This window comes from Mustela nivalis (assembly GCF_964662115.1).
Source record: "Mustela nivalis genome assembly, chromosome: 5".
NCBI lineage: Eukaryota > Metazoa > Chordata > Mammalia > Carnivora > Mustelidae > Mustela > Mustela nivalis.
Genome location: NC_139024.1, coordinates 139,186,232 through 139,203,360, shown reverse-complemented (window position 1 = coordinate 139,203,360; position 17,129 = coordinate 139,186,232). Strand labels below are relative to the sequence as shown.

The 17,129-nt window shown below is 40.9% G+C and overlaps 1 protein-coding gene across 1 annotated transcript in view; it reads right to left on the bottom strand.

Annotated features, from left to right (window-relative positions):
• Positions 1-202: 202 nt before the first annotated feature.
• The window catches only part of RIOK1 (RIO kinase 1), a 28,580-nt gene continuing 11,653 nt past the window's right edge, over positions 203-17,129 (bottom strand). Inside the window, exons 9-17 of the mRNA XM_082729823.1 lie at positions 15,911-15,997; positions 15,343-15,480; positions 14,672-14,775; positions 11,441-11,547; positions 8,847-8,912; positions 5,691-5,810; positions 4,820-4,873; positions 2,650-2,802; positions 203-1,810 (exon numbers count right to left, since the gene is read on the bottom strand). Of these exons, the coding sequence (XP_082585949.1) occupies positions 1,700-1,810; positions 2,650-2,802; positions 4,820-4,873; positions 5,691-5,810; positions 8,847-8,912; positions 11,441-11,547; positions 14,672-14,775; positions 15,343-15,480; positions 15,911-15,997 (940 nt within the window). The 3' untranslated portion in view covers positions 203-1,699. The remainder of the gene's footprint in view (positions 1,811-2,649; positions 2,803-4,819; positions 4,874-5,690; positions 5,811-8,846; positions 8,913-11,440; positions 11,548-14,671; positions 14,776-15,342; positions 15,481-15,910; positions 15,998-17,129) is intronic.

The following is a 17,129-nucleotide window of genomic DNA, read 5'->3' as shown; positions in this document are numbered from 1 at the left end:
GAGGATTGCTAAGTCAGTTTCTCTCTGGCTAACTGTAGGCTATTTCAGAGGGGCTACTGTTGTAGCCCCAAATTTACATTTTGGATTTTGAACTTTTTTAAAGTCAGGAGGGGAGGAGACGACCTAAAATCAGCTCAGCTGATCGTGCCCCGCCCTCCCCTAATAGCCCACCAACCGTAAAACCACCAGGTGCAAGCTTCAGTTTCAGGGAAACTCAATTTATTTGTAGCAATTGTTTCTGATGCAAGGGCTAAAGTAGGCATTTCCAATAGAAAATATACGGTAAGAAAAATTAAAAGTTGATCATTTCTTTGGACTTCCGTGCTCTGCTGCAATGGAAGCTTACTGCCAATCCTGCCCCAGCCACACAGCTTCCCAGCACCGGAAGTGACAACTGCGGTAGTCTCGCAGTTGCTTGGGTCATAAACCCTGACACCGTCCCTCAGTCATACGCCTCCCATATTCCCTTAGCGCATCCAGTTCGCTCCACTCTGTTAAACCTAGAATCACGCCACTGTCATGTCCGCTGCTACCCTGAGAACGGAGCCATCGCCAGCTCGCACGTGCAGTGCGTTACTATAGTAACCGACCCGTCTCCCACCCTCGCTTCTGACTCAGGCCCCCACCAAGGCCAGAGAGAGCAAGAGCCTTCCAAAACACAAGTCAGAGCATATCATTCCTCTGCTTGAAACCCTCTAAGAGCCTCGCACCCCCTGATCTCTTTCTCAGTTACGGGAACCTCTTGTTTCTGGAACATTTCAGGCACACTTCTGCCTCGGGGGCTTCACACTTGCTGTTTGCTTTGCCCGGAACAATCCTCTCTCCTGACATGCACATGACTCACATTCTCCAAGTATTTGCTCGAATGTAGCTGCTCGGTGCAGCCTGTTTTTCAACTGCAAACTCCCACCTCCCCAGCATTCGCTCTGTTCAGCATTATTTCTCACCACAGAATTTACCCCCTACTGATACTGGTTTTTTTTTTTACTTATCTGTTGAATGTCTTGCTTTCAAAATGTTAAGTACCTGAAGGTGGTAATTTTTCAGTTTTGTTTCCTGCTGTATCCCTAGCTCCTAAAACACTCAAATATTCGATGAATGAGCAAACAGGCCAAAGAGCCGATGTGAAATAGCTCATAGACTGCGATGTCTTCACTCAAGAGAGTAATAAAGGCGATGAGTAAGGGCATCCCAAACGAGCAACGGCACAGAGTCCCAGCGGATGATGACATCAAGAGCCAACTGAATCCTCTTACAGGCGAAACTCTCTTCTACAGAAACTGTAGCCCTGGGATCAGGGGATTTCAGATGGGTCCCTGGTAGGTACGAGCAAAGCGAAAACGATCTGCCCAAGTCTGTCCAGAGTGCCTTGAATTTTACATTTAGACTACGGATGCTGGTCACATTCAAACATTCATGAGGCTTCCAAAAACATATTGCAGGAGAAAAAAATACATATAAAAATAAAATTATAAAAAGCTCTTCATTAAAATAGTAGTTTAAATAAATCCTCTGTCAGTACCACCCGGAGGCAGTGAGAGGCTCTAGAGAGGAGAGCTTAGAGCTTGTTACGTGATTACATGAGAACACGTGACCCCGTCTTCACGACACCGCCGTGAGAACCCCTTCAAGACGCAGCTCATCGCACGGGCGGGAAAAGCGACTGATGGAAGATTATTCTATGTCTCGAGTTCTCGTTCTATTTGCCCTTTTTCATCTTGGCTGTCTTCTCCTTTCTTTTTTTCACATGCTTTGGAATTTTGTTTTTTCTTTTCTCTCTCTGGGCTTCCTTGACCATCTTTTTTCTTTCCTGTAAAACAAAACAAAATAAAAAAAGAAAAGAACCTGCAGATTTCACTCAAGAGTATTCATTTTACTATTACAACTAAGTAAGAAGATATATATGAAAGGATAAAAGTGAGTATAACAGGGAAGATGAAAATAATTAGGATAAGGCGGTACAGTTTGGTTCCAGATTTGTCTCTAGGGTTTCTTAATAGAAATTTGAAGAGTGCCCAACAGAAATATCTGGGAGGACTATTAAAGTTTGCAGCTATTTCTTCACAAGCTTCATATTCTAATAGAAATAAAGGTTGGAAAGAGACAAAATATTTGCAATAGACATAGAAAATGTAAGCATTAACTTGGGTATGTCTCTCAGAAGTTTTAGGGACCAGAACACTGTAGGGTTTAAAGGCTTAAGCTAAGAATGAACAGGAACATTTAGACAGCAATCACGTATCATCCGTCTCATGCCGATGGCTTAAGAGTGGAATCAGTCTTTTAGATTCTGGAAATACCGGCTTAGTTGCAAATCCCCTGCGAAACAGCCGTTCAGTATTTCACTACGAGACAACTCCAACATCAGTTGTGTTTCAAGTGAATGACAATCATTCCTAATCAATGAATTCAGTGTGTCCTCTCTCCAGGCAGTGCCCGGGGAGCTCCTAACAGAAGCCCAATCTCCACACGATGTGACCTCCAAAGGCAAAGCTCACACGTAGAAACTAGCACTACAAGTACTTACTGATCAATAATGTTTCCAGCCATTACAATCTACTAATCTAATCATCTAATCTTGAGCACAGATATATGAAACTGGCTTTGCTGCTATGCTGAAAAACAAGAGAAATTCCATCCTCGGCTCACCTTTTTATCAACTTCGGTGTCAACATTGGGTTTCCTGGAGCAGGCCTTGTCTTCCTGTTCTTCAGCCTCTGTGTCAGAACACTCAGAGCTTCTAGCATCTTCTGAATCGGAACAAGCCTCTCCCTTAGCCTGATTGTCTAGAAGGGCAGGGACCTTGAAAATATTACAAAACCACGTTACTCTAAACCACTATTGTCCAAAGCGTTAATGCTAAAATTCAGATTTTTCAGCCTTCCAGTTATACGGTGAACAACCACAACCTGTACTGAAACATCGAGAACAACAGACTCGACATCAGAGAGGAAGCGAGGAAGCGGCACATCGAGTGAGGCTCCAGAACACACCCAGATGTAGGAACCGGGGCTTCACGGGGTGACCCAGATCACCGACAGAACTGAGCTGCGGTTTGGAAGGATGAAAAATACAGATAGAATTGAAGAAATAAAGATTTATTTGGATAACTTCACAGCTGTCTTCCTATGAACTGAATTTCAAGCAACACTTACTATTAATCTAATCGAGAAGGAAAACAATATTTAAATAAGAGAAATTTGTGCTTTTTCTCCCCGAGGAAGTTTAGCAGTTTTTAAACGAGCAGGAACCATTTTTTAAAAAACAGAACTTCCTTTTATAAGAAAAAATGATCTTTAAAAGGCAATTGTACAGAAAGGTTTTCTAGTCAGTTTTCACAAAACCTTCATGGGCTGGAATTCAAGGCAGGACCACCCCATAGCACTTACTAGATGTAACACATACCAAACGTGTGAGTTTTCCTAATTCAATTCTTCCAAAAACAAAGACACAGTAAATTTTTGAAAAGCAAACTATGATCCTTCACATTTAAGCCTTTAATTAAGAATATTAAAATAGGGGGCGCCTGGGTGGCTCAGTGGGTTAAAGCCTCTGCCTTTGGCTCAGGTCATGATCCCAGGATCCTAGGATCAAGCCCCACATCGGGCTCTCTGCTCCACGGGGAGCCTGCTTCTCCCTCCCCCTTTGCCTGCTTCTCTGCCTACTTGTGATCTCTCCCTGTGAAATAAATAAATAAAATCTTAAAAACAAAAAAAGAATATTAAAATAGGTTCGCCTGGGTGGCTGAGTCAGTTCAATGTCTGCCTCTTGATCGCAGCTCAGGTTTTGATCTCAGATGAGTTCAAGCCCCACAATGGGCTCCATGTTGGGTATGGAGACTTTCTTTAAAAGATTTTATTTATTTACTTGGGAGAGAGAGAGTGAGACAGTGAGGGGGAGAGAGAGAGAGAATGAGTATAAGCAGAGGAAGGGTGAAGGGAGGGGCAGAGGCAGAGGGAGAAGCTGGCTCCCTGCTGAGCAGGGAACTCAACTTAGGACTTGATTCCAGGACCCTAGGATCATGACTTGAGCCGAAGGCAGATGCTTAACCAACTGAACCACCCAGGCGCCCCCACATGGAGCCTATTTAAAAACAAAACAAAACATTAAAATAAGCAAAAAGTGCCTTTATTTTTGCTTATATTAGTTAATCCACACAATTCTAAAAATGTAAAGAAAAACAAGATTGTTTCAAGAAAAAACACTACAGGAATCCAGAACTGTAAGACTGCTAAACCCGTGAGAATGGTCTGCAACAGGTTTTATACTAGTAGGAGACCAGATTCCCTTGTTGTTGTTAACTGTGAAAACATCAAGAAACACCTGGTTATCATTAAACATTCCATAAATAAAGAACAGGATATAAAAAGTATCAATGCCTCAGCAACAAAAACAGAACAACTGAGAGACAGAAATAAACCACAAATTCCTATAATTCACTTTTATAGTTAAGAAAAAAAGTGAACACAGGGCACCTGGGCGGCTCAGTGGGTTAAGGCTCTGCCTTCGGCTCAGGTCATAATTTCAAGGTCCTGGTATCGAGGCCCGCATTGGGCTCTCTGCTCAGCAGGGAGCCTGCTTCCCCCTCCCCATCTGCCTGCCTCTCTGCCTACTTGTGATTTCTCTCTCTGTCAAATAAATAAATAAAATCTTAAAAAAAAAAAAAAGTGAACACAAATACAGCATTTCTGAAAATGCCCATAACTTCGAAAGTATCTATAATAGTAATACTATTGTTAGTTTAATTCTAGCATGCAGTAGCTTTTATATGCTTCCAGAGAGTATTTGTGTAAATGAGGAGCAACACAAGTTCTTATACCTTCTGAACTCCAGACAGATCTTTCTTCAATCCTGTAACCGTCTGGTACAGAATCTTAAAACAGGAAAGACAAAAAGAAGAATCAACATAAAGCTAGACAGTGAAAAACACACATTGCAATATTACAAGTGAACACTCTGGGCTCATAATCTTCTGTGATTATTAAAAGGTGCTTAAATTTATCCCCTGGCTAACACAGCAAGTTCACAGTGTGGTGTATCATTCTTGCCCACCAAGCATATAGGCATGAGCAATGGCCCACAGCCCACACACAGCCTAATGGTTTTTACAAATGAACGTCTGCAACCAATTTTATAATAGAAAATTCTAACTTTGATTCTCAATTAAACGGAATGAATGTATTCTCCTCCCCCAAATAACTCCATTCTTCTCTCAGTATTCGGAATCATGAAAAGCTGTATTCAATTATTATTAAAGGACTTTTAATTTCAACAATTTTTGGAGAAAATTTTTTTCTTATCTTATAATGACCTATATAATAGCCTCAATTTTGCTTCTTAGCCTGCAAAGTCTAAAATATTTACTATCTGGCCTTTCCACAGGAAGAAATTTTGCAAACCTTAAAATATGTATGTTAATGGACCTAGTGTAATAATTATTTACAGCCCAGACTTTACACAGATCTTCCATTTTCTGCAAATATAGTCTGTTGGACTCAAATGTGCCATTTTCTTTCACAAATACCAGTGAATTCCCTTTACATCCAATGTGCACAGAGGATCTATTAATGCAAAGGGAAACAGCCATCTCAGTAGACCAGAAGCCAAGATTCAAGATGGCAGGTGTGGGACAGGAACTTCCTCTATAAATCTGCTTAAAGATAAATCTACGTACAAACCAAGCTACTCACATTGTCTTGTTGGGCATTCATGGCCATGTCCTCCTCCTTCAATTTCATCATGATATCCATATCCCTTTCATAATTCTTTACTTCATTCAAGGTTCTAGGAATATATGCTCGCTTGAACACCTAACAGAGAAAAGGAAAATAAAAATGGTTATTTACACGCCTCTCTCATTCCCTGAGCATCCCATCCCCACCCCGTCAGAGCAGTCCGTCACCATCTATAGCACTGATTCTCAGCCAGGCTCTCTGCACACAGGGGCGTTGCTGTGTGGCATCCCAAAAGGACTTTGTTACTAATAATGAAACTGAAATGAAATGATTTGAAGTGCCCTCTTTCCCCTCGTGTGCATTCCCAAAAGCTTTTGAGTGGGAAAGAAAGGAATGGAGCTGCAGTTAGCAAGTACTGCCCTGGCCATGCCTTACAAAGGAACATGTTCTTACGTGGAAATCTCACCTACTATAGTGAAAATTCACAAGTGCTGATAAATACAGGGTACCTTACATTCATCCATCACACTAACAGTCTGAGAACTTTTGATAAAAAGTCCACTATAGGGGCACCTGGGTGGCACAGTTGGTTGCAAGATGGACTCCTGGCTTCAGATAAGGTGTCCTGAGATCGAGCCCCATGTCGGGCTCTGTGCTTAGTGTGCAGTCTGCTTGATGTTCTGTCTCCCTCTCCCTTGCCCCTCCCAATTGTTCTCTCCCTCTCTCAAACAAATAAATAAATCTCTAAAAAATACCCTGATCCCCAAGATTAAAATAATTTTCTTTTTCACCACACATAAATATTTAAAGTCTACAATGGTACCAAAATCAACATTTAAATCATTTAAAAATTCACATTTGTGTATGGAAATGGGCTTTTCCTTCTTGAATCATGTTTCAATGGGTTCTTTAAAAATGTTCTCTATCTGAAGCGTGATATGCCCTAATTTCAAACTACACTGCAAAGCTATAATAAGGGACACCTGGGTGGCGCAGTCAGTCAAACGTCTGCCTTCAGCTTCGGTCGTGATCCCAGGGTCCTGGGGTCAAGTCCCCCATCGGGACCCCTGCTCAGCAAGGAGCCTGCTTCTCCCTCTGCCTGTCGCCCCTTCCAACTCCCCTGCTTGTACTCTCTCTCTCTCTCTCCCTCTCTCTTGCTCACTATTTAGTAATCTGCTGGCTCTCTGGTAAATAAATAAATAAAATATATTTTTTAAAAAGTTGTAATAATTGAAATAGCACATAGCACTAGCACAAAAACAGACATGTAGATCAATGGAACAGAATAAAGAGCCCAGAAATAAGCCCATGCATATATGGTCAATAAATTTACAACAAGGGGATACGAACATGTAACGGGAAAGGACAGTCTCTTCAGTAAATAGTATTGGGAAAACTGGACTGCCACGTGCAAGAATGAAACTGGACGACTATCTTACAAACAAAAATAAACTCACAAAAGAGCAAAAACCTAAATGCAAGATCTAAGACTTTAAAATTTCTAAAAGAAAACAAAGAAAGTAAATTTAAACACAGTCTTAGTAGTATTTTTTTGGACCTTTCTCCTCAGACAAGGGCAACAAAAGCAAAAATAAGCAAACAGGGCTACATCAAACTAAAAACCTTTTCACAGCAAATCAAACCATGCACAAAATGAAAAGACAAACTACCAAGTGGGAGAAGATAATTTGCAAATGATGTATCTGATAGGGAGTTAATATCCACAAGATAAAAGGAACTCAAAAAACTCACCACCAAAAAAATAAATCGATAAATAAATGATATAAAAATGGGCAGAGGACCCAGAGATTTTCCCAGAGACATACAGATGGCCAACACACCCATGAAAACATGCTCAGCCTCACTGTAGAGATACAGATCTAAAGCACAATGAGAGATCACCTCGCACCAGTCAGAATGGCTATTATCAAAAAGAAGTAAGTGCTGGCAAAAATGTAGAGAAAAGAGAACGCCCACTCACTGCTGGAGGGAATGCAAAATGGTATAGCCACTATGGGAAACCTTACAGAGGTTCCTCAAAATATTAAAAATACAACTGCCACAATATTCAGCAATTCTATTTCTGGGTGTTTATCCAGAGAAAACAAAAACACTAATTCGAAGAGATACATGCACCCCTATGTTCACTGCAGTATTATTTACAATAGCCAAAGTAACGAAGAGCCCATTAATAAAGAAAATGTGTGTGTATACACACACACACACACACACACACACACAAACTAAAACATTACTCAGTCTTAAAGATGAGTGAAATCTTGCCATTTGTGACAACATGGATGAACCTCAAGGTTATTATGTTTAGTGAAATAAGACCAAGAAAGACAAATATCATGTGATTTCACTTATATGTGGACTCTTTAAAAAAAAAACAAATGAACAAACAAAACAGAAACAGGCTCAGAAAAAGAGAACTGGTGGGTGCCAGATGGGGAGAGGACGGAGGAATGAGAAGGAGGTCAAGAGTAGAAACTTCTATGTCCTGGGACAGAGATGAAATCACCAAGAGTGACAGATCGTCTCTAGCCATCTTCCCTTGGAAGTAAGAGCAACAACTGTGCTATTTAGTATATATGACTTGTGAATTTTCAGTCTCTGAGTTACAGTTACTCTATTTTAACTATTTTACTTTAAACTGATCACTACTTTTTATACAAATGTGTAAACATATGATTGTCCTTATGTTTTGTTTTATAAAAAATACAATTTAATAAAAAAAAAAAGAGTATAAACCTCTAGGTTTAAGATAAATAAATCACAGGTATTTAAAACACAGCACAGAGAATATAGTCAGTAACATTATAATAATATATATGGTGACAGCTAGTAACTAGACTACTCAGTAATGTACAGAAACGCCGAATCACCGTGCTGCACGTCTGAAAGTGATACAATACCGTGCGTGAACTATTCTTCAAACAAATAAGTAAAGGTCTCCGTCTAGGACAATGTGCTAATAGGCTGCTGAGTGGAATGATGTAATGAAATGTAATTTATCCAATTTGGTTCAGTTCAATTATGTACAAGGAAATAGTCTCATCATCTGAAAACTGCTTCTCTCTTAAAAATCAAGTTCATGACCTAGCATGTCCTTCAAAAACAAAAACTCAAAAGCATTTCCTGCGACTGTGGATAGATAATCCACCTTACCTCTTCATCCACATGCTCTTGGCTGGACCGTTCTTCCTTGGTCCTTTGAGATGCTATTTCCATGGCCTTGGAAAGAAATCAAAAGTTACATTCCTTTATATTCGACCTACAGAAGATGCATCCATTTCTGCGTTTTAGGATAAACCTGCTCTCATCTTTCTCAGTTTCACCTCTCACTTCTGAGAAAAGGACTCCGAGGCCTGGGAATGGCTCTTTCTGTCAGACCTCATCAAAAAGGCTGCTCTCAGCTCGAAGGTAACAGCATAAATCAAACTATTTAGCCTTGGGGAATCCCTACCCCTTTCCTCAAGAGTGAAACTGCCTAATTTTTTTTTTCAAGATTTTATTTATTTGAGAGAGAGTGCAGGGGGGAGGGGCAAAGGAAAAGGGAGATGCAGATGCCCTGCTGGGCAGGGACCCTGGGACCGACACCTGAGCCAAACGGAGATGCTCAACTGACTGAGCCACCCAGGCGCTCCTAATTTTTTTTTTTTTTTTTTTTTAAAGAAGTCTCCACACCCCGTGCAGGGGGTTGAATTCAAGACCCTACTTTTCCTAATTTTTAAATAATTAGCAAAAATATTTACTAAAAAACAGCTGAGACCCAAAGAATGGAAGAACCACCCTTTAATTCTGTAGCAGTCAATGAAGGGAATCAAAGAGGAAAAGTGGACTGTCCTCTAGTTTCGAGCATGTGTGTCTAACGCTGCAGAAAAATAAAATGCCAGAGGAATCTCTTTGAGCAGTGGCTGCAGTTAAGGTGACAAAGATTCTATGAGAGTCTCTGGTCTTGGAAAACTGGAGATTTGTTCTCTACTTGGAATACATAGAAAAAAAGAATTGTACTAGGGTTTTTGGTTTTTTCATTCAGACACTAAAATTAGTGCTAAAAAATTTAGGAATAAAAACAGTATGTATTTATTCAATTAACACACATAACTGCTTAGTGAGTGCAAGGTAGAGATTTGGTACTGGGTAATACAGGAATCAGCCTGCTGCCCCTTATGGGCTCACAGTCTAGCAGAGGGTGACAACATTAAAAAGAACTTAATAACAAGAGTGCCAGGTGACTCAGTCTGTTACGTGTCTGACTCTTGATCTCAGCTCATGTCTTAATCTCAGGGTTGTGAGTTCAACCCCATGCAGTGGGGAGCCTACATAAAAAAATAAAAAAAAAAAGTGGAAAAAAGATAACTTAATGACAAGTGAGGCAGTTTGACCACTTCTACTATAGGCTCACAAGATCTGGGAAATACACCTGTAGAAACAATGATTTCTGCCTGATTTCTCCCTGAGAAAGTTCTGTGAATAGAGCTCTAATGTGGCCAACAAGCAGGTGAAAAGATGCTCAACGTCACTCATCACCAAGGAAATGCAAATCAAAGCTATGATACTCCACACCTCTCACCCGTGAGGACAGCTACTCCGAGAAAAGACCAACACAGGGCACCTGGGTGGCTCAGTGGGTTAAGCCTCTGCTTTCAGCTCGGGTCATGGTCTCAGGGTCTTGGGATCGAGCCCTGCATTGGACTGTCTGCTCAGTGGGGAGCTACTTCCCCCCCTTCTCTCTCTCTGCCTGCCTCTCTGCCTACTTGTGATCTCTCTCTCTGTCAAAAAAAAAAAAAAAAAAAATTAAAAGAAAAAAGAAAGAGCAACACAAAAATAAAACCAGAACACGGTGAGGATGTATGTGAAGAAACTGGAACCATCTGCACAGTGTTGGGCTGGAATGTAAAATGGTTTCACTGCTAAGGAAGACAGAATGGCAGTTTCTCAAAAAAAGTAGAACAGAATTACTAGCTAATGCAGCACCTGCACTTCTGGGTATCACCCAAAGGAACTGAAAGCACGGTCTTGAAGAGAGACTGGTGCACCCGTGTTCACAGCTGCATTATTTGCAACATGCAAGGGGTTTCAGAAGCACCCCCAGTGTCCACTCGGACGGATGGGTGCACAGGTGTGGCTGTTCACCATGAATGAATCTTGAGGACACTATGCTAAGGGAAACAAGGAACCAGAAAAAGGAAACAAAACAGCATGATTCCACTTACGGGAGGTACTTAGAGTAGACAACCTCACAGGCGGAAAGTAGAAGGGGCTGGGGGCAGGGAGAAACGGGGAGTTAACGTTGACTGGGTACGGAGTTTGTATTTTACAAGATGGGGAAGTTCTCAGGATGGACAGTGATGATGGTGGCCCAAGAGTGTGAATGTTCATGATGCCATAGGACCATACACTTACATGTGGTTACAATAGTATGTTTTACACTATGTGCATTTCGCCACACTTGCAGGAGTTCTAGGATTCAAAAAGGCCTCTGAGAAACAAGGGAAAGACCAGAAGCCAAACAAGTTTCTCACTAAAGGTTCATGACCTCTGGTGGTCTATGTGACCTTGCCCAACGCTTCAAGTCAAGAAACCTGGCTTTCCCACTGGCTCTTCACTGTACTTCTCATTCCCTATGTGTGAAATCAAAAGAAGGTCTCAAGAAGCTGTTGAAACGAACATACGCTGAGCAGTTGGGAGTCCCTGGGAAGTGCCACGTGAGCACAAATTACTATTTCCTGTTCTTTCCTTTCCTCGCCCCATCTCACCTTTGAGAGGTAAGCATCCATGTTCTCATGTGTGATGGACGGATCTGTGACAAATTCAAAGAGTTCCCTCACAGTCATCACGGCAACACCGTGCTTCAGAAAGAAATCTGTTGGAAGGAAAATACAGTACAGCCTTAGGAGGGGAAAGATTATTATTCCAACTACTTTATGGAGAAACAAAGAGAGGAATAAAAATATACCATCTCCCGATCACAACTAACACCAAGGAAGTAGAAACAATCATCAGAAGTTATTATCAACAGTTATATGCCAATAAGCTAAGCAACCTAGATGAAATGGATGCATTCCCAAAATTGAACCAGGAAGAAATTGACAACCTGAATAGACCAATATCTAGTAACGAGATTGAAGCAGTGATCAAAAACCTCCCAAAAAACAAGAGCCCAGAACCTGACAGATTCCCTGGGGAATTCTACCAAACTTTCAAAGAAGAAATTAACACCTATTCTCCTAAAGCTGTTTCAAAAAATTGAAGCAGAAGGAAAACTTCCAGACTCTTTCTATGAAGCCAGCATTACCCTGATCCCCAAACCAGGCAAAGACCCTACCAAAAAGGAGAATTTCAGACCAATATCACTGATGAATATGGATGCTAAGATTCTCAACATGATCCTAGCAAACAGGATCCAACAGCACATTAAAAAGATTATCCACCATGACCAGGTGGGATTCATCCCTGGGCTACCAGGATGGTTCAACATTCGCAAATCAATCAATGTGATAGAACAAATTAATATGAGAAGAGAAAAGAACCACATGGTCCTCTCAATTGATGCAAAAAAAGCATTTGACAAAATCCAGCATCCGTTCCTGATTAAAACGCATCAAAGTATAGGGATAGAGGGAACATTCCTGAACTTCATCAAATCTATCTATGGAAGACCCACAGCAAATATTATCCTCAATGGGAAAAAGCTTGCAGCCTTCCCGTTGAGATCAGGAACACGACAAGGATGCCCACTCTCACCACTCTTGTTCGACATAGTATTAGAAGTCGTAGCAACAGCAATCAGACAACAAAGAGAAATATAAGGTATCCAAATTAGCAATGAAGAAGTCAAACTCTCTCTCTTTGCAGATGACATGATGCTTTATATGGAAAACCCAAAAGACTCCACCCCCAAACTATTAGAACTCATACAGCAATTCAGCAACGTGGCAGAATACAAAGTCAATGTACAGAAATCAGTGGCTTTCTTATACACTAACAATGAAAATACAGAAAGGGAAATTAGAGAATCGATTCCATTTACTATAGCACCAAGAACCATAAGATACCTGGGAATAAACCTAACCAAAGAGGTAAAGGATCTGTACTTGAGGAACTACAGAACACTCATGAAAGAAATTGAAGAAGACACAAAAAGATGAAAGACCATTCCATGCTCTTGGATCGGAAGAATAAACATTGTTAAAATGTCTATACTGCCTAGAGCAATCTATACTTTTAATGGCATTCCGATCAAAATTCCACCGGTATTTTTCAAAGAGCTGGAGTAAATAATCCAAAAATTTGTATGGAATCAGAAGAGACCCCGAATCGCTAAGGAAATGTTGAAAAACAAAAATAAAACAGGGGGCATCACGCTACCTGATTTCAAGCTTTACTACAAAGCTGTGATCACCAAGACAGCATGGTACTGGCATAAAAGAAGACACATAGACCAGTTGAACAGAGTAGAGAGCCCACATATGGACCCTCAACTCTATGGGCAAATAATCTTCGACAAAACAGGAAAAAATATACAGTGGAAAAAAGATAGTCTCTTCAATAAATGGTGCTGGGAAAACTGGGCAGCTATATGTAGAAGAATGAAACTCGACCATTCTCTTACACCGTACACAAAGATAAACTCAAAATGGATAAAAGACCTCAACGTGAGACAGGAATCCATCAGACTCCTAGAGGAGAACATAGGCAGTAATCTTTTCGATATCAGCCACAGCAACTTCTTTCAAGATATGTCTCCAAAGGCAAAGGAAACAAAAGCCAAAATAAACTTTTGGGACTTCATCAAAATCAAAAGCTTCTGCACAGCAAAGGAAAAAGTCAAGAAAACAAAGAGGCAACCCACGGAATGGGAGAAGATATTTGCAAATGACAGTACAGACAAATGGTTGATATTCAGGATCTATAATGAACTCCTCAAACTCAACACACACAAAACAGATAATCTATCCAAAAATGGGCAGAAGATATGAACAGACACTTCTCCAATGAAGACATACAAATACAAAAAAAAGACATACAAAAGACATACTATCAGACACATGAAAAAATGTTCATCATCAGTAGCCCTCAGGGAGATTCAAATTAAAACCACATTGAGATATCACCTTACACCAGTTAGGATGGCCAAAATTAACAAGACAGGAAACAACATGTGTTGGAGAGGATGTGGAGAAAGGGGAACCCTCTTACACTGTTGTTGGGAATGCAAGTTGGTGCAGCCTCTTTGGGAAACAGTGTGGAGATTCCTCAAGAAATTAAAAATCATGACCCTGCAATTGCACTCCTGGGTATTTACTCCAAAGATACAGATGGAGTGAAATGAAGGGCCATCTGTACCCCAATGTTTATAGCAGCAATGGCCACGGTCGCCAAACTGTGGAAAGAACCAAGATGCCCTTCAACGGACGAATGGATAAGGAAGATGTGGTCCGTATACACTATGGAGTATTATGCCTCCATCAGAAAGGATGAATACCCAACTTTTGTAGCCACATGGACGGGACTGGAAGAGATTATGCTGAGTGAAGTAAGTCAAGCAGAGAGAGAGTCAATTATCATATGATTTCACTTATTTGTGGAGCATAACAAATAGCATGGAGAACATGGGGAGTTAGAGAGGAGAAGGGAGTTGGGGGAAATTGGAAGGGGAGGTGAACCATGAGAGCCTATGGACTCTGAAAAATAATCTGAGGGTTTTGAAGGGGCGGGGGGTGGGAGGTTGGGGTACCAGGTGGTGGGTATTATATAGGGCACGGACTGTATGGAGCACTGGGTATGGTGCAAAAATAATGAATACTGTTATGCTGAAAATAAATAAAAAATAAATTTAAAAAAAGTTAAAATATATGTATGTATATATACCATCTCCCAGCAAATGGTAGACGTACCACTACATGAAATGATTCAGTGCCATGATTTGGTATCAGCAGAACCAACAGACACAAACAACTTGGTAGGAAACTCCAATTTCCACTCACCGTTGACGTTGGCACAGTCCTTTCTTAAGAACTCCAAGGCATGTGGGTGGTCATGCTCTACGGACTGAGAAACGTCAATGATGTACACACCTCCGCTATGGTACCTGTGGGCCAGACACACAGGGACTTGGGATCGACTACTTTCCTGCATTTTTTTGTTCAAAAAAATTCTATCTTAAGAACAAAGGAAATAGTCAATAGAACGAACAAGGTGGGTAAGGGTAAGAGGCCACTCTGACTAGCAGGAGATGAAAACTGAAACAACTTCCAAAGTCCTGTAAATCTGTTAAGGATCAGACGGTCAGTTCTGTGACTAAGGCCACTGTAGGGCACAGAACACATCCTACACTATGACCATGTGAAAGCCAACTTGAAAACTCTAGAATTTAAAAATGACTTCTTGGGGGTGCCTGCGTGGCTCAGTCATTAAGCGTCCGCCTTTGGCTCAAGTCATGATCCCAGGGTCCTGGGATGGAGGGCCGGGTTGGGCTCCCTGCTCAGGTGGGTGTCTGCTTCTCCCTCTCCTCCCTGTTCGTGTTCTTCCTGTTTCTGTTTCTCTCAAATAAAAAAATCGAAAAATAAAATAAAAATGACTCCTTGCTTTGGACTTTATTTTCTTGAAGGCCATGAAGTGCTGTACAGGAGGTTCCTAGGGGACAAAACACACTCACAGCATGTTAAATTCACTGAGATCTGCGTGGACGAGTCTGGCATCTTGATACATTCTTCTCATATACTGGATGAGCTGTAGATATAACTCCCGAGCCTTGGATTCTGATAACTGGACGTTTTTCAACAGTGGCGCTGGCCTTGAATACAAATAAAACAAACTAAGATAAAATGCCCCAGAACAAGTTTTCTTGCTTTGTACCACACATGGCTACATGGACTTCTTTTCAACAACTCATCACTGAACAACTATATCACTACAGATGTACCAATCCAAAAAGCTGTCGAGAAACAGGTGTTCTCCCAGCTTACTGTGGAAAACATTCCTCAAATTTGTTATTCTGAAGCATTCTGAGACTTAAAAAGGTAGAATAAATGAATAACTCTCTGCACGAGTACAGTGGAAAAGATTCACACACACAAAAAAAATTCCAAGATGAAAGGAGCTATTTCAATGGGAAAGAGTCCTATATTGGATAATTCAAAGCATTTAAAAATATACTTCTGAAAAAAATTTTTTTTTAAAAATACACCTCTGAGCATGTAATTCTTAGCCTTCTACGTACTTACATGTCATCTTTACCAATGAAGCCCATGACAAGAACATGACTTCTCAGCAGGATAGGTTCTGGGCATGGGATCTGCGCTGTGTTCAGCCTATGGTATTCAAAGACAAAAGGACAAGGGAAAAGGTGACCCAGTATCCAAAACAAATGACAGCAGCTACAGCACACAAGATTAATACAGCTGTTAGGAAACAGCATCAACATGTCTCAACGGTGTTACTGCATTTCAGAAACTCGAAGATCCCAGAGATTTTGGGTAGCACCATGATGCACAACCAAGAATGACAAAACACTGGGAATTAACCTACATCTCATAACCTCTAAGGCTCAGCCCAATTCCAGAGATGTGAAACTGTGAATTGTGCATCCTGGAATTGGTTAACTACAGCAGATCTGTCTTCTGAGTTGATTAGCCTCAACAATGATTAAAAAAAACACTTGGATTCAGGGCACCTGGCTGGCTCAGATGGTAGAGTGAACACGAGACTCTTGATCCTGGGGTAGTGAGTTAGAGCCCCACCCACGGTGGGTGTAGTTTACTTACAAAACAAAACAAAACAGTTGGATTCATACATAATAGCTAGCTGAACACAGGAAGATTTCAAAAGTACTTTCAAAACAAGTATTTAATACTACCATATCCAATGTATGTCATTAATGCACTGCAGATAAAATGCCAAAAAGGTATTTGAAAGAGGGGAAAAAAACTTCAAAAAAGATTTTTTAAGATTTTATTTATTTATGACAGAGAGGCACAGCAAGAGAAGGACACCAGCACAGGGGAGCTGGTGAGGGAGAAGCAGACTTCCTGCCGAGCAAGGAGTTCAATATGGGGCTCCATCCCAGGACGCTGGGATCACGACCTGAGTCACAGGCAGACAGCAAACAACGGAGCCACCCAGGCACCCCAAAACTTCAATTTTTTGAGAAAACTTGGTCTCAGCTCGATAAGTTGCCCTCACCTGATATAAAAGTGTCAGCACAAAGAATGGATAAATATGTCCAAGACTGGACTGAAACCAGAAAAAGAAAACCATGACAGAGTTGAGGTCTTAACAAAACTGTCTAAAACTCCAATGCCTATAAAAAATGACACATCAGTCTCAAAACCCGACTGTGCATTTCCCTATTTAAAATCTTGCAACAGCCCCCTATCATCCTCAGTATAAATTTTAAATGCTTTCACATGGCTTCCAAGGAGCTTGGAATGACCAGGCCTTGCT